We start from the raw sequence: 27,036 nt of genomic DNA, 5'->3' as shown, positions 1-27,036 counted from the left end.
CTGCTTTTACAAGTGTTGTTGTGATTATTGCAGAAAGAAAGAGGATGAAACGGGAGCCAGGATGAGTTTCAAAGGAAGTAGTGATTATAGTTGTGCTTCTTCGGTTACGGATGATGATATGTATGGAGCAAAGGCCCCGAGCGTAGTGGCTCGACTTATGGGATTAGATTCGTTACCTACATCTTCTTACCTGTACTCCACCCCGTTTTTCGAAACTCAATCTCTTCGAGATGCTCATTTCCATAACAGAAACCTTAGTTATCATCGTGATGAGCAAATAGTTTATCCAGATGATCCATTCAACAAGATCAAGGGTAGCCCTCTGAGAAACTTTGCAGATTCAAAACCTCGGAAAATGGTCAGCAATCCTATAGAGAAATTGTGAACCAAAAGTTTGCCTCCGAACCAGCTAAAACAAATCCAATTACACACCATAAACTTTTGTCCCCGATAAAGAGTACGGGTTTTTATCCTACAAAGGATGCTGCTCGTATAATGGAAGCAGCTGCTAGAATTCTCGATCGTGGTCCTCAAGTCATTGCAAGAGCCAAAATGCCACTGGTTCGATCGTCCACTGTGCCTGTGGAAGTCCGTGATTTCAAAGAAAAAATGGAGGCTGCGCAAAGAAAGCCTCCGGTTCAATCTTCTTGTGTGCCTGTGAGAGTTAGAGACTTAAAAGAGAAATCTGAAGCAGCACAGAAAACATCCTGGCTCACAGAAACCAAGAGCTGGAATGGATTAACATAGGCACCACAGTTCTGACTTCCCATATCGAAGAAATTTCTCCGGTTATAAAGAGTGAGGGGAAATCTATTTCGCTTGCAATGCAAGCAAAAATCAATGTGCAGAAAAGAGGACTGATTTCAAGAAGCCGCCCAAGTATGATAGGATCAAAAGACGAGAGTGAGGTTAAGTCAAATAAATCCTTAAAGAGCCAATCAAGTTCTCAAAAGAGCTTGCATAAGAAATCTTAAATGCGCAATGCTTCCGGTGCATTCAAGCTGAACAACTAGAAGCAAAATTGTATAACTGATCAAAAGCCTATAGGTTCCAACTTGCATGGTAGAAGAGTGCAGCCTATGGATTCTGCTTCGGGGCGACACAAGATATCAGCTAAAACCACTGGAAATTCCAAAACCGGGCCAAGGAAGTTCAATGTAGGTGCAATGGATAGTGAAAGAGATCCATATTCTAGTTCAAAGAACCCAAGGAAGAAAAAATCCATTGATAGAGATTTCGAGTTTCGGAAAAATCAGGGTGTTGATAGCATGTTGATTGAAGAAAACCGGAAGGAATATGCAAATGTCCTAGCCAACTCGTAATATGCTTTTGAAACAAATAGGCTACTATGCATGCTGATCATTTGATTTAGCCTACTTCTGATCATTTTCAACATCATTTAGCTTCCAGCAAAATTGTTCGATTCAGAAACGTAATATCCTTTCAAAACTAATAGGGGACTATACATGTTGATCATCGGATTTAACCTACTTCTGATCATCGGATTTAACCTACTTCTGATCATTTAGCTTCCAGCAAAATTGCTCAATTAAGAAACGTGAATAATCCCCTCTTCCCATTTTCATCATCTAGACAAAATGAAGTTTTAAAGCAAAAGATGCTTCAGTGTACAGAGCAAGAAAAGATGTTAAAGTATTTAGAACACTCGTACTATAGTCAAAAGTACAATTTAATCTCTGTACCATAGAAACGAGGAATTTAATCCTTTTACATTTGACACGGGGGCAAACAAGTCAAATCGACAAAAAGTTTACGGAAAACTGTCTAAATACTGAAGTGGATTTCTGAAATATCAAGTACAAGCATCAAGTGACTCCATTCTATGGTACGGGACCTCATGTTAAAGATATATTAGCATCTCAAAACATGACCATGACAGAAAACAATTGTCTAACCATAAAACATTTGTATTTGCACCTTTTACTCCTATATTTCATTGAATTCAACGACCTGATCATTAGGGGAAATGAGAATCTACCTGGATGTATCGGTAGGGGCCATAACAATTGCAATTGCTTCCGGTAACATAATCTAGATAAGTTCAAGAGAAAAGATTGTCAAAAAACATATAATATGTAATTCATACATTTGAGAAGGATAAAAGGAACTAGATGTAGTAAGATTGAATTTACACAAGAAAATGGAGTGCATACATAAACACTCACATCTCAAGTACGAGTTCTTGTACCTGATACAAGTAATGAGTGTGAAGATCAACTGATGACATGAAACACGTCTGAGTAGGGTGTGTGTGAAAGAAAAGGCATTTAAAAGTTTTAGATGTGTAAAATTTGTCTACAAACTTGCACTCAAACATCAAGATGCACGCTAATTTCTTACTACCTAACACATAAGCTAAAACTCCAACATAAATCCGGCCTCACGAAGGAGATTAAGCAATGCATTGAATATTACAACAACATATAATGCTAATCAAAGGAAGAAAAAATAAATATCGGAGGAGATTGAAAAGCAAAATTGAGAGCGAAAACAACAGAACCAAAAGAAGCATGAGTTTCATCGAAACACAAGTAGAGAAAACGGAACTACATTAGTGCAAGGCCCAAGAAAAAGAAAATCCATTACAGGTAATAAACCAATTACAAGCTACAGCCTACAGTAGAACCAGCTTGTCATATATCTAGAAGTGTTTTATCCATTACAATTACGTCAAGCTCAAGCAACAAACATAAGCTTCGTTAAACCCCAAAATCATGGGTTAACTTCAAAATAAGGTCATATCATGCTATTCATCCTTGGACTATGCAACATCTGCAAATTTAGTCCGACGGCACAGCAAGATTTTGGGAAGGGAAGAAGGCAGTTTGTGAAGAGAGGAAGAAAACCTTCCTATTAGTTGAGTAATTAGTAGTTATATGAAGAAAAAATGATTAATCAGAAAATTTTGTAATCTATAAAGAACACCCAAACTGAATACACCCAGATTTTTTCTTTCTATATTTTCTCCAAAGTAAATAATTACAGCTGATTCCAAGAAACCATAGACAAGGTCTAAGCTTCTACTTCTACAAAATTAAAATTGTGATTAAAGACATGATTTTAAATACTAATAATGCAATAAATTAAAATAAAGGGTAAAAAAGAAACACCTCAGCCAAAACAAAGAAACACACACGACACAACCCAGAAAAAATCCCAGAAAATTCATTAACTTTCCTAGAGGAATTAAGAGTTTCCAAAAAGGGTTAAGTAAAATGATGGACAATTTTAAGAAATTGAAAAAATAAATTATTTCTAAGATCCGAAAAAGGTTGTGGATCAAGCAAAATACAAATCAGAAGAGGTGAGAGTGAGGGGTCGATGCAGTTAAAAGTTTTTTTTTGTTTATAAACTTACTGGTAAACAATTGAACCAATAAAAAAAATCCTCAACACCTCTCTTGTGAAAGATAATGTTCAGTTCTTGGGTTTCCTTCTTGCATTTTTATCTCCTTTTTTTGTTTATACCGACATGGATAACATAATGATGTGGTCCTTCTTGTTGTCATGCCATGTCATCAGCTTTTTTTCACGTAATAACCACACACAAAAAAAAACAACCACATCATATCAAGTAAAAAAAGCCACGTCATATTAGTTAACAAAGCTTACAGTTTCTGCTAGTCTCAGGGCTAAGACTTGTGAATTACAAGGACTAAACTTGAACAAATTGGAGTAAAGAGACCAAATCCACAACTATCGCATAGTACAAGAACAAATTGCATAATTTGACCTTAAAATAACATGTTTGTGTTGGCATGACGGAAATAATGGAGTGCCGCAGCAATGATGATAAGTAATAGTATTTTGAAATAGAATGCAGGATAAGTGAGCTTTTGCCTACCCCATGGTCAAATGTGTTCATCGAAAAAGAGCACATAGCCCCATAGAAGAAAAGAAAATGTAATCACACAAATATGCATTGAAAACTCGAGGCTCGTGAACTAACTCTCGAGGCTCGTGAACTAACACACTTACATGAATCCAACCCAGGGGAAACAGAGATAATTTATCTTGAACTTCAAAAATTTCTTCTTCGTTTAATGTTGAACACTGAAAAGTTAAAAAAAATTCATTGCAACAGTAATAAAGAATATGGACACATTCATAGTTTAACTCTCAATAGAGTTAATATTAGTTCACAGGATTGAAATAAAATATATTAGAAAGAGTTAAACATCATACCGAATCTGAAGTGGATTCCTGCTTTGGGATTATAAGTGTGGCGATATGGAAAACCCTGTTTTTCTACAGTCACAAAATCAGAAGTATAAACAACCTCCCGCAGAAACTTATAAGCCCCTCTTTCCTAATTCTCTCAAACTAAATGCTTATGAAGATTCAAATTATTGTTTCCCACCAATGATCCAGCCAGAACACCCCATGTTTCCAAATTTTTTTCTGAGCTAGACGTAAGAAATCCTCCATCATGTGCACTGGCTGCAGAATATGTCAACAATTCAAATAAAATTGATGTAGAAGACCAAAATCTTATAATCATAAAATTCCAACAAGTAATAGGAAAGAACAAGAATTTGATACAGCGGGCATACAACATGTAAATGCTGATATGAACTACTATTTGGCATTCCATCTTGAGAAGGCTTTGCTGGACCAGGTCTTGGATCAGCAACTTTTTATGGAAGTATTGGAGCAAAGTCTTGATGGACTTGAGCAAGAACAGGAGGAGGAGACGGTTGTTTGATACCGACAAACTGGAGGGATCCTCCTTTGCCTCAGTAATTAAAGGGTGACATGAACGGCCTTCAGCAGGATTTAACCATCGACCATCATCTAAGGAGAGCACCGACTCCATCGCAGAACCAACCTGTCCTATATCAGCATCTTTTACAGCCAGACAACCATATTGTCCAGTCTGATTCGACCTATAATAAATTCCAACAGCAAAGAGAAAATGTTAAAGCAGCCACATTGTAGCAACAAAAACCAGTCACAACATATATTCTAAGTTTTATCCAGAATAGGGAAAGGATTACATGATAATGGATAAGATAGAAAAGTTTATCAGCTTAAAGAAGAATGATTGGACTTTCTGGAAGCCTACCCTGAATTTTCTGAAGGAACCAAGTCCATACTGCTTGGATATTGAACCTGCATTATATAGAACAATAGATTATTTGATGCAGGTTTGCAGTTAAGCATGAAAAAAATATTAAACAAAGAATAGAGAAAGAAGATAGGGAGCGCGGGAGACATAGCAAACTGAGGTTTACCTTTATCTCTGCACCAGGTCCAAGCCACTGGCTTCGAAGACCATTAGGACCAAGAAATGAGTGTCTAGACAATGTTTCTTTATTTGGACGTGGCACATTAATAGACCTGAACATATCCAGTCCAGAAATGGTTAGAACATGTTAGCCTTAGAGAAAATGTTTTCAAATAATTAATTTTTTGTGAGGGTTATTGGAAAACACAAACAAATATGACAATAAGTAAAGACCAAAAAAATCAAGATGCTGTAAAGCAGAAGTAACACACGGAATTTTATGCCTGGTGGTGCTTCTGACATCAATTAATTCCTTTTCTAATAGGTTTCGACTAAAAGCACAGAGTTGACTTTAATGGATCCAACCATACAACTGCAGATTTTCAGACTGCAAAGGTATGGCTTAGAGGATGCAAGTTCAAATCATCATTAACGAGGGGAAAAATAACTCACAACTTTTGGAACTGCTTGTCAATTTGATTACGATCGTTATTATAATTCCATGAAGAATGAACAGCCATGTTGGCAGGCTGCATCCAAATAAAAAAGGAAAACGAGCTATGATATTAGGCATTCTATTAAAAAAAGCAAGTAAAAACAAGAAACAAAACTGGACAACGAGGCTAACAGAAACAAGGAACGAATATAGAGATAATTCATAATTGTTTAATGAAAATCAAATTGCATCCTCAGCTTATAAATGGATTAGTACCTGTTGAATATCTAAGCTCATATTAGACCCTTTATCTACATGGGGCCATTCCAAAGGTGACGTCTTCTCAGAGCCATAGGAAGTGATTTCATAGCCATCAGATTCAAGCAATTTATTCCCTGCATGAGGTCTATTTAGTTCGTCGACTCTCCTATGAACCTCCGGTTTTAGAGATTCGAGCTCATCAAGTACAGCTAAAAGCCTCTACAAATAAGAAACCTTACAACCAAAACATCATTAAATACCATTAGAGCGGATTCATATCATAGCGCAACTAGAACAACAATTAAACCTCACCTTCCTATATTTAGCCTTTTCTTTGGGAAGCAAAACCTGGTAATCCCGATGAAAAGGGTAGAGTCTCCGATACCAAACTGATAAAAAAAATTACAAATAAGCTTAGACAAACTATTTTAGTAGCTTTTCTTTATTCAATCCACACTAAGCTTCCCTCACCTTGAATATCTAAGTAGTATTATATACAAATCTACTATGTTCTTTTCGTTTCGGTATATGCTCGCCTGAAAATTTAAAATTACATTAAAAAAACCTGTAAATATACCTAAAATTTCAAGCTAACATAAATAAACAAAGCGTTCGAAAGCCAATGTTACAAATTAAAGCTAATAAGCACTTAAATTACCACCATTTTCAAATATTAAGATAAATAATAACGGTAAATGAGCTAATCAAATCATCCAAACTATAAATTCGTTAGCAATTAAAACTTTATTGAACAAAAGGAGTGATTACAACTGAGGTTAAGCTAAAATTAAACATTAAACGATCGTGAATTAATAATTATTAGGGAAAAGACGTAGGATTAGGGCAGCAATTCGATGGCGAACCTGTTTGAGGAGATTATCGGCGATTCGATAATAATAATGGAGAGGAATTCGATTATCGACTTCGACTGTACAAGCCATCGCATTAACAACGATCTTCATCTTTTTCCTTTAATTTTCCCCCTCGTTCGCCGATGAAATGCCGTTGTCTTCCGATTTTGATCCAAAGATCAATGGTTTGGACGTGTGGGCTAAGGAATTGAGATCGAACAAAACACTTCGTTTTGAAAATATTAATAATTGGAGCCTTTCTTGAGTTCTGTCGACACAATTAGGAGTAGCAGAGCAATTTTATTTAGGTAAACTATAGAAATAATTATCTGATTGTTAACATTTTTCTTTCTATCATCTGATTATAAGAGTTAGTTATTTGATTTTTTGGGGTAAAATACAAAAATAGTCCTCCAACTATAGATTATTATTTCGGTAAGTCCCTAACTATTAAAATTTATAAAATAATCCCTCGACTATGGGACATTATTTTCTTGAGTCATTTAATTATTAAAAGTTATAAAATGGTCACATAAGTATTCATATGTTCCAAACTCCTCATTTTACTTTAGAAAATTAGCAGTCATATGAGCGGACGTTAACTTATTGATTGTATATGATAAACCATATTTTTAATGATTTCTACTAACATCATTGTTGCTTTCAAGCACTCGCTCGACAACATAATATTTTAAATACTAGCTTGAAGATACAATATAAATAGAGAGTCGATCTATAAAATACAGCTGAAACGGAATTGGGATCATATTTTATCATATCACAATCAACATGTTGACGTCAAACTCAGACGATCGTTAATTTTTTAATGAAAAAAGATAAGTTTAGAATATATGAGTTGTTGAGTGATCATTTTATAATATTTTATAGTCAATAGATTCAACAAAGGAGTGTCCTATAATTAAGAGACAATTTTATAACTTTTAATAGTCAAGGGACTCAACAACACAATATCCTATAGTTAGGGGACTATTTTTACCTTGATTTTTTAGCCACCTTAAAGTAAGGTTGATATGAAATAGTCGTTTTATCTTAATTCAATCAATTTTAATTTATTATATCATATTTTCTTTTTAAAATTCAAATTAAATTGTGTAAAACATGAAATCAGACAATATTTGAATTTAAAGTAAAAGAACTATTAACCTGAAATAATAATATATATATTTTCTATATTTTAATGATATTTATTTTCAATTAACATCTATTTTATGAAATAAAAAAGATTTTTTTTAATATTTATATTCAATTAGATCAGATATAGATTTTAATTTTATATTCCATATTAATTTATTATTATATTAATTTTATTAATTATCACATGATCTATTTATAAAGATTTAACGAAAAAATCTTTATTAACTATATGATCATTTTATAATTTTTAAAAAATATAATCACCAAGCTTCCCAAACAATTATATCGATAATTAAACTTCATTAGAATGTTACAAAACAGTCCTTAAACTTATCAAAATAGATCACTATTTTATAACTTACAACGACCATTTTGTAACTGTTCAATATGTTCAACAACCATTTTGTAATTTCCAAAACTTCCAGTGGTGAAAAATCGTTTAACTATAACACAAGTCTCAAACATTGGATCTGCTAATGCATGCACAACAAAAACGAATAAATAAAACAAACTCCTACAAGGTATATACTAAGAGTGCGTTTAGTTCACAGAATGTAAGATTATCAGTGGGAAAAAAGATTACCAGGGAATATGATTACTGGGAATGTTATATTTTGTGTTTGGTTGGTTTAGCATGAATGTAAGATTATCGTGTTTAGTTAAAGGAATAAAAAATTATTAGAATGTATATTTGATCAAATTGTCCTTATTATATATTTATATAATATTACAAATTATAAAATATTTATATATTTTCTTTAAAAAATTAAATTCATAATATTTATATAATTTTTTTACAAAATTAAAAACATAAAAAAAGTTTAATGAAAAAGTAAATTTTTTTTAACCTCTGAACTTTATATAAAATTTTAATTATAGATTTTTTTTTGTAAATCTAAAATAATTTAAAGATAAATTTATAATTTAATTTTCGTAAAATTTTTATTATTCAATGACAGAAGAAGGATATTTTTGAAAAAAAATAAAAATTTAAAGACATTTTAATCCAAAACGACGGTAATGTTATAATACCTAAGAGAAGGGAGGTAATGACATTCCCGATAATATACCCCAAAAAATCTACTATTGGTAATAAAACATTACCGGGAATAAGATTCCCGGCCAACCAAACATGAGAAAATTCTTGAACCAAACACTTCCTAATCTCTTTAAACATTTGGCAAAATCTTCCAATCAGTTTAACGGAGATGGTAATATCTTTAACAATCAAACTTTAGTCCCACGGTTTTACTATTACCTCTAGCACCGACGGCATTTAATTATCATCGTCGCTACTTATTTGGGATTCATCTTCTTCCCCATAAAGAACGTCATCTACATCATCATCGTCATCTTCACTTTCATCCATGGAGTGATCGCTCGTGGAGTTTTGACTTTTGATCTGAGATGCCTTGTCGATCTGTTTCGAAAACATAAGGAATACAATCAAGCACAACAAATAATATAATCCACATAGGAACATTAAGTTACGAGCCTGTGTTGTTACGAGCTGCAATCGCCCGGATAACTGAAGTGCTGACCCTCTCGATTTAGTATTCTGGAAAAAAAAAGGGGGGCATTGTGAATCTTAATTACAGTTACTATATTAATCTCATTTTCTTAAGATAACGACAGGATAATTACACACAGGAAGATAAACGTGTAATGACTAGGTTCCTGAATGTCTGTTCCTCGTTGCTGTATGCACCTGGGTATGATCATAACCCGTTCATGTGCTTACATCAAAGGCATTGTCCTCTTTGAGAACCCATTGGCCCCTCAAGCATTTGTAATTTGCAGGTGGCCTTCCTTGGTTAGAGAACCAAGGGACACTTGCGGGTGAAAAATACTTGAGAAGCCGATGGCTCTCCGAAAAGAACGATACCTTTCACAGCATAGGGTGATATGGCAAGGTTATTTTGGAACCCAGTCATTACCAAAAGAAAGCTTGATACAAACAAGGGGTAGGGAATTTTCCTTTTAGAAAAGTTACCTTCGATAAGGAATTAAGCATCTGGGTTACGGATTCTCGAGGCAATATAAAATGACCGTGAGTCAGCAATAAACCATATATCCACGGAAGAACATACTTTCCACTACATGTCCTGTTGAAGAAACTAAAAGCGTGAATGTTCAAGCATATCATGTCTGTAGCTATTTTCTTGCCAGAAAGGATAAAACGAAATAAGCTTAAAATAGAGTAAAAACTCTAGAACCAAGTTAATTGGACTGGGGTGAGATGGGCATGTGCCCCACACATGTTCAATTGCCCCCCCCCCCCCCGCGGTTTGGAGACCTTCAAAGGTCATGTATCCCCGAAATCCATGTCCGATAAGTGTCGGATACACGTGTAAGAGATGAATATACCAACAGAAAAGAAGAAAAGTTGGAGCAACATAGGTTTAGCTGCCTAGCAAATAAAATAATAAAGCTTCATGCTTGGTTCAAGCTTAAGATACTAAATGTGAGAATTTTTATCGTCAATCTACCAGTATTCCGACGAATATCAAATCAAATTGATAGACTGGAATTTTACTAATATAAAATTCATCTCCCAGTCGAAGATAGCTATTTTACTCAAATTAGTGTGTATGTCAGATACGTGTATGTATCCAACATGGATATGTTCTGCTTATTTATTACATATACACAAAAACACACACATACATTTCCATGTATTTGAAGGTCCTTGGAGGATAGTTATTTTATTTGGAAATCGAATGAGCGTTAGATACGTGCACGTATCCAACACAGGCATGTTTTGGGTTTTTTCTTCTTTTTAACAATGTTTTCCATGTATTTGAAGATCCTTTTCATACCCATGTCGGAACATGTGTCAGACACAAATACTTCAAAGGAAAATGTAGAAATCAAAGCAACTACGGAAGACAACCTATTAACCTCGTTTTGACTGGTTTTAATTATGTATCTGCGATGTTGCTCCAACTCTTCATCCGTGTCCAATTCATATACCAAAATGGGTATGGGGATATAATTCTCTAATGATCCTCCAAATACAAAGAGGAGCTTAGATAAAATCGAGCATACCCATATATGGGTATCCGACACTCACATCAGGGAATAGGTTACTGGTATATAAAATGTTAGAAGGTAGAGAATGCAAGTAACAAAGACTTAACTAACCTTGATTGCCACGATTTCATCAAGTTTTCAAGCAACTTATGAGCATCACAAGGCTCCATAGGAGAAATAACTGCTCTCATCTGATAATTTAATTCAAAAATTAGCTAAATGAAACAAAATAAATCTTAATTAAAATAAAATCGAAAGATATTTGCAATGATAAAACATAATTTGCATCTTTATCGACTGAATACAAACCTTCTTTGGTGGAAAATTAGCTTCAAGATTAATACCATCAAATAGCATAGAATCAAGCGGATAGCCACATGTATTATGTATTCCTAGTGATTTTAACTGATCCTCCATGCAAAGAGTTTTTGAACGTGCTTCAAATTTCATCGAGTCATCTGCATAGGCCAGAATAATTAAAAAATTGGTAATGGCACACTAGCATTGAAAGAAGGTTGACACAACATATACAAAAAAATACTGCAAGAAATTAACAAGGATTCATATTGCTTCCATCCAATCCTTTGTTTCAATTTGTTTTCTATTATTGAACTGTGTATCAGCATTGATTTTCCAGCTTATGGCACATTATTAAAGATTAAGCTCCAAGCACTTGAAAATTTGAATGCTTAATTTACCTTTTTCTGCCACGCATTCCGGTTGGCTCACAGGGTTGAAGGAATCAATCACTACATCGTTAGCACCAACTCCCAAACTTCCATGTCTATACTCTTTTTGCTCATGAAGATGAAAAATCTTTGGGACTGGAAGTGCAGCATCCTCAGCATTTGCACGATCCAATGCAATTACTATTTACATAATATGAAATCAGTGTAGATGCTCGATTTCGTCCGGGGACTTTATCGGAGGCTTCGTATTAAACGATATAAATTTGGACCAGTAGGAGCCCAAATCAGCCCAAAACAGCAGTGTTGATTGGAAACTTTAGTCCACGTGAAGTCCTGCAAAACAAGAACAGTTAGCAAGCGAAAATGTGGGGAAAGTAGTGTTTGATCGTGGGAGTGATATTGAGCACTCAGGAAACTGTAAGAGTCAGTTTTAATTAAAAACAACTATCAATAAAGAAAGGAGGGAGAGTTATCACCATGAAGAGAGGGGGGCTACCCTACCAGGGATTAACCAGAAAAGACAAGAGCACAGAACAGGGAGAGCATTGCATTTTTTAGGGGATTCATTGTAACAAAAAACAGTGTAATCGTTCTCATTTTTACACGGACAATACAAGGCTAGAATTCGAAGTTTTAAGTTGTTTTTCCCAATGCTTCCATAAGCATGTTTCTTTCGTTTTTACATCCATTCAAAATGAAAAAAATGAAAAACCTATTATCCCAATAGAAATCATCAACGAAAATAAACAATCCCAGACAGTAATAGCAAGGTTCCAAATAAAAAGAGAAGAATTTAGAAGGAGATTCAAACGGAAAAGAAGAATTCGGAGGAAACCTCACCTGTCTTTGCAGTAACAGCTTTCGTGCTTTCGTTGGAAGGAGGGAATGTCTTCAACAGTCAAAGGTAACGCTCTTATAGTCCCTCGATTAGGAGTGTTTGGGTTTGTAGAATTGTTGTGGTCATTTGAGAGTGGTAAGTCCCAAAAAGGTTGTGATTTAATGGTGTCGGTGATAAGAGTGAGGTGTTTGGGATCGATTGAGTTAGGTTTAGATGGCCGTGGTCGTTGTTAGTAGTGGCTGGAGATTGGACTGGTGCGTTATTTTCCGATCAGCGGCCGCGTAGGTAGTGGTCTTGAGCGTTGGAGCTCTCGAACGGAGGAAAGAATGAAAGAGTAGAGAGTGGCGCCGAAGGAGAAGAGTGGCTGAGTGTTTTCTGCGTGAGTTAGTGTCCATGTAGGTTAGTTTACATTTAGGTTTCATATTAACTTTTTGGGTAAATTAGTATTTAGTCGGTTTAACTTTTATTTATACTTTAATTATCTTTAGGACTGCTTTTGAAATCGGGGTTTTTTTTGTCCAAATATTATTATTTTTCAGATTAGTTTTCCTATTTATTATTTCGGTATATTCTTCTCACGCTCCTCCTATTTAGTTATTTTTACGTTTTAATCCTCTGTTTGTTAATGGAAAAATTATAACCTTGGTGCTTGGAATGTTATTACTTTTGTATCAAGACTCAATGCTTGTACAGTTTGTTATTTTAGCATCAGATTTACATTCCCATTTTAATTTGGTCACATGTCTTTAAGTTCTTTTAATTTTTTTATCACTTTTACAATAGTATATTGTTTACATCATTTATGTTTTAACCTTAAATCAATTTTTTTTTACATTTTAGTTTATGTTTAAGTTTTTATGTGTATGCATGTATAGTTAATTAGGGTTGTTTTCGAATGTATGCTTCATATGTTTGAATGATGATGATATGTATGCATGTAAACACAGGTGGTTTATTAATTAGATAAAAATAATTTCATATATATTAATTTGTATGATATCCTCATGTGCATAACTCGACCTATTACATAATCGGACTAAGGTAATACCCTTTTAATTTAAAATTGTCTTGAGTGGCCTGTCTTAACTGATTAAAGGGCCGTTATGACCATTTTAAGTTAAAAGCGTATCCCGGAAGTGAAACCAAAAAAATTGATTCGTCACTTAAAATTTGGGAACGAAAGAAAATGAAATGTTCGTTTATTTAAATTTATCGAGAAAATGTTGTTATAGCTTTTAAGATATGGTCTCGATATTTGTAAATAATCGAACATTCTTTATCTTTCTAAAACGACTTGGTAATTTTAATTTAATTTATTCGAGTGCTTTTGAATATTGTAAAATTCATATTTGTTGTTTTATAGGATTAAAAGTCAAATTAAGTTTGAATTTGTAAAGTTCATTGCAAAGACGTTAATTAATCGACTAGGTATCGATTTAGGGCGCTGTGGGGGTGCTAATCCTTCCCCGCACGTAACCGACTCTCGAACTCGGATTTTGGTAACACAGACCTTAATTTGTTGTTTTAATTAAAATTAATTTTTATTTAAAATAACAAATATTTTTTGGTGCCCAATCACACCCTAATCAAAGATTGGTGGCGACTCTTTGAACCGTATATTTTCGATCGTAGAGGAAATCCAAATTTTTTTCGAAACAAGAGGTTTTTAAATCACATTTGTTTTTAAATTAAAAATCAATTGAAATAGATAATTCAAAAATTGATGTGGTTTTCAAAATCTCACCTTTTCACTTTAAAGAGAAAAATCGTTTCGACAGCTTGGCGACTCTGCTGGGGACTTTTTTTTAGAGAGTCAGGCTAATAGTCAATTAATTAATTGTATTTGCAATTGAAAATTATAAATTCATTTTAATTTGGTTTTTGATCCCTTGTTTGGTTTTTAATAAGTTTTGTTTGTATTTTGATTTTTTTAATTTAATTCGATTAACAATTAAATAGTTGTACTGATTTGTTTGCTAATGATTTCAGATTAATTGTGTGAATTTAGGAAATTTTGAGTGTTTTTATTATGTTTTTTAGCTTTTCCTCACACACTGCACAGTTGCATTTTCATGACACGAGCTAAAACCCCGCTCCGTTCTAATTAAGTAGGAGTGAGAGACTATGCCCTCGTGTGGTTTTCACCTCCGCTTGGGATAGTGGATCGCTCCTGGAGCTCACGCCTTATGGTCCTCGTGATGGTAATCACCTCCGTATGGACATAAGGAGGTGTGTTCCCTCGAAATTGAACTCGATCCCCTAAAGCCTATGATGGGCCAGGATTGAGGGTTTGACAGCCCAAGGGGACACCGGCAAGGACAATTCGAGAACCTATTACTTTAGAACTGAACTCGGCATATAGTGAACATAGAGCCTGAACTTAGGTTGAACCAAACCCGAACCTTAAGAATCCCGTGAGGAGAGTACACAAGGAAAAGCTTTTTTGAGTCAATTATTTTCGTTTTTCGAATAAATGCATGCGAACTAGATATCATGCGGTTAGATTTATTTTTTGAATAAGCATGCGAATTAGATATCATGTGGTTAGGATTTCTTTTTGTGAATAACAAAGCATGGGGGTAGATATCATGTTGGGTAGGATCTGATAAAGCATGATTGGGTAGCCAGCATGTGGGTAGGATTCTTTAACAAATTATTATCCCGGCTTAATTGCTTTATGTTTACTAACCGATCTTTTGTTGTGTTTGCCTTTTTTCTTTTATGTTTGCATTGCACTATCCATTACATGGTGTTGATTTAGGATCGATGTCCATATAGAAGGCCAATAATATAGAACGAATGGTTCAGAGAGAGGTTGAGGATAATGCGGAATGTTCTGAGGTGGTCAGAACAGTCCCAATTGACCAATGGGGATAGTATGATGCCTGGATATGTGTCGGAGTTATTTGGTTACACTTACATCAATGTACGTCAGAATGATCTGAGTGAGCTAAGAGATGTATGGGGAAGATGGGAAGTAGCCGATAAGGAGATGTTTTATCAGTAGTACGACGATATTCCTTATCTTCTGGATGTTTCTATTGATCGAAATTTGTTTAGAGCATTGGCGCAGTTCTGGAATCCGGCTTATAGCTGTTTCACATTTGGTAGGGTGGATCTGACACCAACAATAGAGGAGTATCAAGCTTTGGTCCGTTGTCCGAGGTCCCAAATAGATAGAATATATACCAAGCTGCCAGTCACTCATTCATTTAAGAAGAAATTAATATTGATGACCGAAATGAGTGAAGATTGGGTAGTTAGAAACATTAAGAAGAAGGGAGACAGTGAGTGCATCTCTTGGGCTGCTCTGAAAGAAGTAATTGATCATCACCTTAATAAGAGAAAGAAGCTTGACTTGTTTGCTTTAGGGTTTATGGGCTTGTTATTTTTCCAAAGGTGCTAGGATATATAGACGAATCAGTCGTTGACCTATTTGAAAGATTAGACAAGCACGTGGATCATGTTCCAGCCATTCTAGCTGAGACGTTCCGGTCTTTGAGTTCTTGTAGGCGCGAAGGAGAAGGGCGCTTTATAGGGTGTGCGCCTTTGTTACTAGTATGGATTCTAAGTCATTTCAAACATATTGAAAGGGCACCAGGATGAGTGTTTCTAGATGGGTTTTCTCCTTTGAATGATTTTCTTTCTAAAGAATGGCATGGGGGTTTCACCGAAGAAAAATAGATGGTCATCTTCAAGGATATCATAGATGGTGATATTTTGTGGCGAGCTTCGTGGAATGTCTCTTCGGATATACTTTACCGATGTGGAGAGCGAGATTGGGTTCCTTTGCCAGGTATATGGGGTTCTGTTGGGTATGCACCGCTACTAGTTTCCAGACAGTATGGGTCAAGGCAGTTCATTCCAGCCACATGGGACTTGGTAGGGTCGGATTTTGCATTCAAAGGAGATCAGTATAAGGGTAAAGTTAAAGGGGTTACTGAGGCCTGGAAGCAAACTCGTCATGTGAATCTGTTCACTTATGATCTCGAGTTATCTCAAGAGTACGAGCAATGGAGAAGCGGTCGAGTAAATGACAACATCCCGATGGTGAATCCTGAAAATATTCAGTCGATGGAAGAACAATTGAGAGTGGTGCCATCCCCATTGGAGTTAGCTAAGCGCGATTTCGAAGTAGAACGGAGACAATGGAGAATGACTTTGTAGAAGCTAGAAGATGAAGTGTATCAAAAGGGATTGGAGATTGATATTCAGAAGAGTAGAGCAGATTGAATTGAAAAAGTGGAGAAGCAACTTTGGCTAGACTTTGACGATCTTCGGTCAACTTATTAGCGAATGGTAAAAGCTTAGACATGTTCTCGCTCAAGTAAGTCTGTCGAATTGAGGCAAGAGGTGGTGAGCCTCAAAAGAGTAGCCGGAGAGAGTCAAGAAGAGCTCAAGCAAAGCAGACACCAAGTTAAGATTTTATCGAAGGAAAAAGATTCTTTAGAGCAGCGGTTACAAGAGAGTCAAGCCCATAACGAGAAGTTGAAGGAGAAGATTTCAAGTTTAGAGACTGCATTACGACAATACCGAAACAGGGAAGGTAGCTCAAGTCGTGGGGAAGTTGAGAGTATGAAAAAACAGGTGAGTGAGCTTGAAGCCATGGTTCAAGATTTTCAGAGGCAAGCAAGTGAGTTATCGATAGTTCCTTATGAGGGGGATATACAGTGGCGTTTTCGATGGGAGCGAGCTTAGGCGAGAGTTAAGCAAAGAGAGGACCTTATTGCTTGTTACTTAGGACACGCGTGGAGAATAGCTCAATATTTGGTCATTCTATCTGAGGAAGCTGTTGATGTGACTGAAGAACGGGATCCCGAGGCTGAAGAAAACCAGAAGATCGTGGAGTTGCTAGTACATGTACACCAAATAGGAGAGATAGTGCAGATTTATTTGTGATATGTTTCAACTTTGTAATTGAACGTCGTTCTAATATAAAGAGTTGTTCTAAGGAGTCGTTCCAGGATCAACACCCTGCATTTTGCATATGCATTTTAATACATTTAAATTTTTGCATCGCATTTTATTCATTCATAATCATATATTTCATATTCATTAATAAATATCAGCGATAACAAAATGACTCTGTGACAGAGTAATACTGGAAAATCCCAAGCATACCTACAGAATCAGGAAGAAAGTTATGGAGGACAAACTTGCCCAAATTGAGAAGGCTCAATTGGAGTTACAAGATAATATCAAGAATATGCAAGAAGACATGTTAAATGCACAAAAGAAGATGTTTGCCAAGTTTGCGAGTATGTTGGAAAGAAGAAATCCGGAACATAGGAAAAGCCCTGTGCCAGGAGCTATAACTGATGACCCACTTTATCCTTTAGGGTTCACTCCAGAACAATCTCAGAACATTCAAGTGACCCCTGTTCATGTTGGGAAGGTGCATATTAATCCAGTCGGTGCTTCTGTTAACGTACAGCCTGGATCTAGTTTGTATCAGGAAGAACATCAATATCATCAAGTTTCAGACCTTGATGAAGAAGCTAAGAAGGACCAAAACAATCCGCTGGAAGAGAAATGGAAACAATTAGAAAGAGAAGTCAGAGCCATGAAGGAAGATACCTGTGTCTATGGATTCGACGCGAAGGAATTAAGTCTAGTTCCGGATTTGGTTTTGCCACCAAAGTTCAAGGTTCCTGATTTTTGAGAAGTTTGATGGTACTAGGTGTCCCTCTACGCATATCACGATGTTCTGTAGGAAGATGACCGGATACATAAGGGACGATCAATTGTTGATACATTGTTTTCAGGAAAGCTTAACTGGTTCGTCCTTTCTTGAGCAGTACAAACATGTGAAAGATGTTAGGCCCAACAGGATGATGTTGCAAGGAATGGAAAAGAAGTCTAACGAGAGTTTTAGATAATATGCTCAAAGATGGAGAGATGTAGCGGTGCAAGTCCATCCACCATTGAAAGAGGAGGAAACAAATATGCTTTTTGTCAATACCTTAAGGGCTCTTTTTTTCTCGCATCTTATCGGTAATCCTTATCGAAGTTTTGCTGATGTAGTTACGGCGGGAGAAATGATTGAAATGGCGGTTAAGAGTGGAAAGCTCGAGGGATGAGAGTCTAGTAAGAGGCCACCAACGAGGAAAAAGGAAAACGAAGTCAGTAATGTGAGGTAGTACGATTCTAATAACATCACTATTTCCCGTCCTCAAGGAGCAGGGTCATCAACACAAAATGACAATAGACAAGGGGCAAGGGACCAGAGGAGAGAGATGCCTCAATTTGATCCAATTCCGATGACTTATAAGGAATTGTTTCAGATTTTGTATGATCGACATGTAGTTTCACCGTATCACGTGACACCAATGCAACCTCCTTTTCCCAAATAGTATGATGCTAGTGCTCAGTGTGAGTACCATGCGGGGAATCCCGGGCATTCCATTGAGAATTGTACTGCGTTTAAGAAGGTTGTCCAAGCTTTGAGAACGAGGAATGTCATCAACTTTAGTGACAGTGAATAGCCGAATATAGCTCAGAATCTGTTGCCAAGCCATGTGGGGCAGGAGTTAACGCGATTACTGAAGAGAGAAGAAAGAGAATTGTAAGAAAGGTTAGTGATGTGGTATCACCCATGAGTTGGGTGTGGTTCCAGATGGTTAAGGTAGGATTGTTGAAGCCCAATTTGATGGGTGAACAGTTTAATAGTGGAGAGGTATGCCAGTATCATAACAGTGAAGGGCACAATATTCAGCAATGTCTTGACTTCCTATCTTTGGTACAAGACATGATGGAAAGTAAAGAAATTGAGTTCTTTAAAGAGATTGCTGAAGAAGAGGAAGCGGAAGTTTGCGCTTCATAAAGATCGTCTAAAGGGGTATACAATGCTAGTTGTCCTCTAATCATTACTCCCAAGAATCGAGTGGCTGAAAAGGTAGCTCCGAAAGTGGTTATTACACCTCCATCTCCATTCCCATATCGGGATAATAAACAAGTGCGTTGGAAATATGATTGCCAGATGGGAAATGTAACAAAAGAGAATGAGGAAGTAGATGAGGTAGGACACTTTACCAGAAGTGGTAGGTGTTATTCTCTTAATCCACCTAAAGAGTCTGAGAAGAAGGTTGCAGTTGATAAAGGGAAAAATATTGATGTGCAGATAGAAGAAGATAAGCTCGTTATCAACAAACCTGTAACTGAGAATGAAGCAATGGAATTTTTGAAGTTTCTGAAGCACAATGAGTACAATGTTGTTGAACAGTTACACAAGTTGCCTGCCCGTATTTATGTTTTATCATTACTTTTGAGTTTAGAGGCCCATAGGAATGCTCTGTTAAAGGTTTTGAACCAGAATTTTGTTCCGAAAGAGTTGCCCATTGAAAAGTTGGACCGATTAGTTTCCAATATACAAGCTGATAATTTTTTATCTTTTTCTGAGGATGAGATCCCTTCTGGATGATTGATAGTTAGAAGGCTTTGCATATCACAGTTAAGTGTAAAGGGCATATGTTGTCCCGAGTTTTGGGTTATAATGGTTCGGCTTTGAATGTGATGCCCTTAGTGACTCTGAAGAAGCTTCCATTAGATAGTACACTTATGAGAACCTGCCAAAGTGTGGTTCAAGCTTTCGATGGGACTAAAAGAGAAGTGTTGGGCAAGATTGATGTTCCTCTAACTATTGGTCCAGCAACTTATGAAATGGAATTTCTCGTAATGGACATTATGCCTACGTACAATTGTTTGTTGGGAAGGCCTTGGATTAATCAGGCCGGTGCAGTTCCGTCCACATTGCACCAGAAACTGAAATTTGTGATTGATGGAAGGTTGGTATGTATTCACGCTGAAGAGGACATTATTGCTTCTGTTTCTACTACTGCTCCGTATATTGAAGTTGATGAGCAAGCAGTTGAGTGTTCTTTCAGATCGTTGGAGTTTGTCAATGCCACGTTTGTGGCCGAAGGTAGGAAGATACAAAAGCCTCGATTGTCAAACTGTACCAAGATGGGGCTTAAATTGATTCTTGGAAGAGGAACGAAAGTTGGAAAGGGATTAGGTCGACAGTTGCAAGGACCAGTGAATCCAATATGCCCTATTACTAAAAGAGATCGATTTGGTTTGGGGTATCAACTAACTTCAAGGGATAAGCTAAGGGGAATTAAGAATGGTCAGGAAATGAGAAAGGCCAGATTGGCTGGTGAAGACCTTATTTGGGAACCCATGACCTTCCCACCATTGAGCAGCATTTTCATATCTGGGGGCATATGTTTCAAGGGAATTCAAGGAATAATGAAGTGATGGTTGAGAAGGCCTTAGAAGATTTAGGCATTAATGTTATAACTGATGGTGAGTTTGAAGAAATGAGAGCTATGGGCATTTATCCTGCACCGCCGGGCTTCGTGTTGAACAATTGGACCGCGGAAGAACTGCCTATAGTTTACAAATCTTTTACAGAGTAATGCACTGGAACTTTCTCCCTGTTGTTCATACCCTGGGGCAATAGGTGATTTTTTGTAAAGGGTTAAGCTGTTTGTTTTTTTTTTTTTTTGCTTTCAATAAAAGATGCATTATGTTAGTTCCAAATGGTAAACATTCTCCCATGCATTTCATTCATTCATTCTTTGTTGTATATATATATGTATGTATTTATTTATTTCTATTTATTTATATGGGAAAAGATCCTCCCATATATATATGTATATATATATATATTCTCTTTCATTATTTTTTCAAGAGCTCAGATATCAATAATATGAATGCTAATGACTCTGACCCGGATATTGATTTCGAGAAGCCCATATGTCAAGGGGAGATAGAAGATTGTGATGATGATGAGGGATGTGAACTACCTTCTGAATTGCTGAAAATGGTGGAGAATGAAGATAAGCAGATTCTGCCTCATAAAGAGTCTACTGAGATTTTGAATTTGGGGACATATGATGATAAGAGAGAAGTAAAGATTAGAACCACTCTGTCAGTTGGAGGTTGACAAGATTTGATAGAATTGTTTCGAGAATATAAGGATGTGTTTGCTTGGTCATACGAAGATATATCGGGTTTAGATACATAATTGGTTGTTCACAAACTGCCAATAAAGCCTGAATGTAAGCCGGTATAACAAAAACTGAGAAGAAAAAGACCTGAGATGTTACTCAAGATTAAAGAGGAAGTGAAGAAACAATTTGATTTCGGGTTTCTTAAAGTGGCTAAATATCCTGAGTGGGTGGCGAATATCGTCCCAGTACCGAAGAAGGATGGAAAAGTTCGAATGTGTGTCGACTACAGAGATCTCAACCGAGCTAGTCCAAAAGATAATTTTCCTTTGCCACATATAGACACTCTAGTGGATAATACTGCTGGAAATTTTTTGTTCTCTTTTATGGATGGTTTCTCTGGCTACAATCAAATTAAGATGAACCCTGAAGATATGAAAAAAACGACGTTCGTTACCATGTGGGGAACGTTTTGTTATAAAGTAATGCCGTTTGGACTAAAGAACGCAGGGGCAATATATAAAGGGCCATGGTGACATTATTTCACGATATGATGCATAAAGAAATATAAGTTTATGTCGATGATATGATTGTCAAAGCTAAGACAGAGGAAGAACATATTGGGAATTTGAGAAAGCTCTTTAAAAGACTAAGAAGATGCCAGTTAAAACTCAACCCAAATAAATGTACTTTTGGGGTGACATCTGGGAAGCTGTTGGGATTCGTAGTAAGCCAAAAAGGAATTGAAATAGACCCAGATAAAGTAAAAGCTATTCAAGACTTGCCAGCCCCACAAACACAGAAAGAAGTCAGAGGATTTTTGGGGAGATTGAATTATATAGCTCGGTTTATTTCACAGCTGACGGAAAAGTGTGATCCCATATTCCTCCTTCTTCGCAAGAATAACTCAGGGGAATGGAGTGAGCACTGTCAAAAAGCTTTTGAAGCAGTGAAAAGATATTTGTCGAGCACTCCAATCTTAGCGCCACCCATCTCAGGCAAACCATTGATTTTGTATTTGTCGGTTTATGAAAATTCAATGGGGTGTGTGTTGGGGCAACGTGACCAAACTGAGAAGAAAGAAAGGGCTATCTATTATCTCAGTAAGAAGTTCACTGAATGTGAGACAAGATACCCACCCATTGAAAAGTTGTGATGCGCTTTAGTATGGGTTACCCGAAGGCTTAGGCAATATATGTTGTATCATACTACTTGGCTTATATCCAAGCTTGATCCCTTGAAATATCTAATGGGTGTGCCTGTATTATCTGGAAGATTAGCTCATTGGCAGATCCTATTATCCGAATTTGACATCCAGTATGTAAACCAGACATCAATTAAAGGAAGTGCTATAGCGGAATTCATTACAAGTAGGGTTTCGAAAGAATATGAGCCGTTGAGCTTTAATTTCCCAGATGAAGATTTAATGGCTATTTCGGTAGAAGAAGCAGTGGCATCCACTAGTAAATATTGGTAGTTGAACTTTGATGGTGCTTCAAATGCCACGGGACATGGAATCGGGGCAATTTTGGTCTCACTAGAGGGAGAACATTATCCTTTTATCAGTCGGCTTAATTTGAGTGTACAAACAATATGACCGAGTATGAAGCTTGTGTTTTGGGTCTTAGAGTCGCCGTTGATCGCTAAATAAAAATGCTCAAAGTGTATGGGGATTCATCTTTGGTAATTTACCAGCTCAGAGGAGAATGAGAGACAAAAAATCCTAAGCTTGTAGAATATCGTAAGTTGGTTATGGAACTCGTTGAAGAATTTGAAGAAGTAACTTTCAATTACCTCCCCAGAGAAGAGAATCAAATGGCAAATGCCTTAGCCACACTGGCAGCAGCATTTAAGTTGAGCGAGCATTCAAATATGATGCGAATTGAAATGAAGGCTTATGAGTATCCAGCCCATTGTTTTAATATTGAAGAGGAAGAAGATGGAAACCCCTAGTATTATGATATCTTGCAATATATAAGGTATCAGAGTTATCCGGAACAGGCCACTGAGAATGATAAGAGAATCATTAGAAGAATGATATCAGGGTATGTGCTTAACGGTGAGACTTTATACAAGAAAAGTCTGGATCAGGTCTTGTTAAGATGTGTTGACACGAAAGAAGCCAAGTTGATTCTTGACACGAAAGAGTATAATGTTTTTTTAAATCTTCAAGTATACAGTAATAAGTGGAACCGTTTGATTTTCAGGTTTAATCTTCAAAGTTAAGCCTTCATGGAAGAATAGTGAAGCAGAATCACACCAGAAGATTGTTCGAGTTCTACTCCTTGAAGCAAGAGGGAGCGAACCCGTAGGCAGAAGATTGTTCAAGTTCTACTCCCTGAAGCAATAGGGAGCGAACCCGCTTTTAGAAGATTGTTCGAGTTCCTTAATCCATGAACAAGAGGGAGCGAACTCATCATTTGAAGATTTTTCAAGTTTCATTTATCTCGAAGTAATAGTGGAGTGCTTTAATCTTTTGAAGTTATCAGGATCGGACAAACTCGATCATCTTTTGATCTTTGCTCTATTCTCGTTACACGATAATGTGCAAAGAGGGGCCGCTGTAGTTACTCGATTTGTCCGGGGTTATGTCGGAGCAAACCCGAAGCAATGGTAACCTAACCCGATCCCAAACCAGCTGGAGGCCCATCTCAAGCCCAATGGTCATCAGCAGTTGAAGAAAGAAAATCAAGATCGGTTTATATTTAGCAATTAACCACCAGGAACGTGGGGCACAGACAGTAAACTAAAGGGGGAAAGATATTAGCAATTCAACATCAGTAATAGAGGGGGGCCATAGACAAAAAGAAGGAACGAAAAATACAGAAAAAAGGAAAAGACCAGTACTTGTAAAAGCTATTTTCCATATTCAGAGATCAAAGGAAAAACACCATTTTTTTTCTTGTATTCTAGGCACAAGCAGTGAGTTTGGAAAGCAACACTAGCAATCTATAAATGGGTTTTCTTTTCTTTATTTCATTAACATCATTTATTTCCTTTTACTTTTGAAATGTTCATTCATGTATGGGTTTTATAATCTTTCTTTCGAAGTGTATAATAAAAGAGAAAGAGGAATTAGTAACTCACCTTATTTGTGCGATAGTAGTCTCGGTGGGGTTCGGCTGTTAGAAATAGGGACTGGGGTTAGAATTACCAAACCAACCTGAGATTAAAGCATAAAGTAGTAAAATTAAAATAGGAAGAGGCTGGTTTTTATAATTTATCTTACAGTGTGTCGGGATTGTTGTATGCGGTTGGAATTTGGAGTTTCACGGTGGCGTTCATGGGGAGAGAAGGACAGAACCGAAGTCTAGTCTAAACGCCACTTCCTTTCACTCTCTCTATTCATTCTTTCTATTGTCTCCTCTTCAACTAAAAAAAAACCAAAACTGTGGCATTTCTATTCATTTGCGCGAGTGCTTCTGCCTTCTCCCAACCTATTCTTTATCACGAAATCTACCACCTCGTTCAAGCTCAACCCTTTGTACTCCATCATTGCCGCCACTTCCCTCACCAAGGTGCTTCGGATGACCGCTTCTCCTTCCTCGGTGCATGACACCCCACACAGCTCGCAAGCGTAGATACCGGACCCGATGAGCGGCGAGTCATCGATCATTCCAGTCATCTTGTTCATCAACCCACTGGTGGAGGTGGCGGCAGCATAACTTCCCTCCTTGTCAACCGCAACCGACTGTCTCTGGAGCGTAGACGCTGATGGGGAATCCGTTCATCTGTAAATGACTATCCATGACGAGGGTGCCCGCACCCAGGTGCCGGTTGTTGGGATACGATAATCAAACAGAATCGAGTTCACCTCTTTTGCTAACTTAAGCATACCCACGTTCTTTTTTGTAATAAAATATTCATTGTCTACCAACTCCACGCCTTGTTTCTTGGTAAACTCTTCGGCACTGGAGAAGGCCAGATAAAAATGTGGTGATTTGTCCATAACAAGATGGGTAAGAGAAACAGGGTTCTTAACGGTGCTTAAGCCGAAAACGACATCACATCTCCTCTTTGGTCCGTCTATAATGTTGGCTTCCATTTCCACCGTTCTCTTCTCCGTAAGATCAGATCCACGGAGTTAAAAAATGATCAATTTCCAATTCTCTAACAATGAGTTCAAAAACGTCAATGGCGGGAATATTAGAGAGGAGAGCAGAGATATCGATATCAAGGCAACGAACGCGGAGTTTCTTAGCCTCCTCTTGATGTGCTTTTCCCATCCATTATAGCCGGCCCTATTTACATTCGATATCTTGGGTCGTGGGTGGTTACAACCCTCGTCTTTATTTTGTCAGAGGGTTATGTAAGAATGGTAATGACAGATTTGAATGGGAGCTCTCGACCATGGAAGCAATGAAGAATGTGAAGAAGAGATAGAATGGAGAAGAGAGAACGGTCGTGAGGTTCAAAAGGAGTTTAGTTTAGGTTTTTTGAGTTAGGTTAGATATTAAATATTTCGGGTAAATTAGAATCTAGTCACTACAATTCTAGGAGTAAATTAGCTTTTGATCCTCCTATGTTTAGCTCATGTTTATAGTTTAGTCACATGTAGGACTTGATTTTTTTTTTAAATTTGACCCGATTTAGTTATTTTTATATTTAAGTTTTAGTTGTAATTTTCATGAGTTATTTAGGTTTAAGTACCTTACATTTATGCTTGTTTTTATTTAAGTCATTGTTTTAATTTTTAATTAGTATGTTTAATTCTACATATATTTAAATTTAGTCCTTATTTTAACATGTATATATACATTTTTTAAATTTATAGTTTAGCATGTTAAGATTTTGTTTTTATATTTAGGTCACATGTGTTCATAATATGTCAAATATGCATAATTTATGATTTTTAATTAAAACATATGTATATAATTTTTGCATGTCACATTGTATGATATTTGTAATTTTATTTAATTAATTTTTGGCATGACATACGTTTTGCACAATTTGTATGATATCTTCATTTGCATAACTCGACATATTACATAATCGGACTAAAGGGTAATACACTTTTAATTTAAAATTGTCCTTAGTGGCCTGTCTTAACTGATTAGAAAGTCGTTTTGACGATTTTAAATTAAAAGTGTATCCCGAAAGTGAAACAAAAAAATTGATTCGTCACCTAAAATTTGGGAACGAAAGAAAAGGAAGTGTTCGTTTATTTAAATTTATCGAGAAAAGGTTGTTATAGCTTTTAAGATTTGATCTCGATATTTGTAAATAATCGAACACTCTTTATCTTTCTAAAATGATTCGATAATGTTAATTTAATTTATTTGAGTGCTTTTGAATATTGTAAAATTCACTTTTTTGTTGTTTTACGGGATCAAAAATCAAATTAAATTCGAATTTATAAAGTTCATTGCAAAGACGTTAATTAATCGATTAGATACCGACTCCCGAACTCATTTTTTTGGTAACGCAGACCTCAATTTGTTATTTTAATTAAAATTAATTTTTATTTAAAATTACAAAGCATTTTTGGGTGTCCAATCACACCCTAATCAAAGATTGGTGGCGACTCTTCAAACCGTATTTTTCGATCGTAAAGGAAATATAAAATTTTTCGAAA

The 27,036-nt window shown here is 36.3% G+C and overlaps 1 protein-coding gene and 2 pseudogenes across 1 annotated transcript; all 3 read right to left on the bottom strand.

Annotated features, from left to right (window-relative positions):
• Positions 1–1,744: 1,744 nt before the first annotated feature.
• Positions 1,745–7,116, bottom strand: LOC120198857 (annotated as a pseudogene).
• A 1,928-nt stretch (positions 7,117–9,044) lies between these two features.
• Positions 9,045–12,223, bottom strand: LOC120198863. Its single transcript, XM_039200109.1, has 8 exons — positions 12,174–12,223; positions 11,942–12,087; positions 11,682–11,852; positions 11,293–11,441; positions 11,095–11,174; positions 9,944–10,055; positions 9,446–9,508; positions 9,045–9,370 (listed from the first exon to the last, which is right to left on the bottom strand). Exons 1-8 carry the CDS (start codon positions 12,221–12,223, stop codon positions 9,227–9,229), a joined length of 915 nt encoding a protein of 304 aa, XP_039056040.1. The 3' UTR covers positions 9,045–9,226.
• Positions 12,224–24,861: 12,638 nt separating this feature from the next.
• Positions 24,862–25,687, bottom strand: LOC120198862 (annotated as a pseudogene).
• Between the last annotated feature and the right edge of the window lie 1,349 nt (positions 25,688–27,036).

Source organism: Hibiscus syriacus, unplaced genomic scaffold (assembly GCF_006381635.1).
Source record: "Hibiscus syriacus cultivar Baekdansim isolate YM2019G1 unplaced genomic scaffold, ASM638163v2 tig00004919_pilon, whole genome shotgun sequence".
Taxonomy (NCBI): Eukaryota; Viridiplantae; Streptophyta; class Magnoliopsida; order Malvales; family Malvaceae; genus Hibiscus; species Hibiscus syriacus.
The sequence above is the reverse complement of the archived record's forward strand: the minus strand, read 5'-3'. Positions and strand labels throughout refer to the sequence as shown.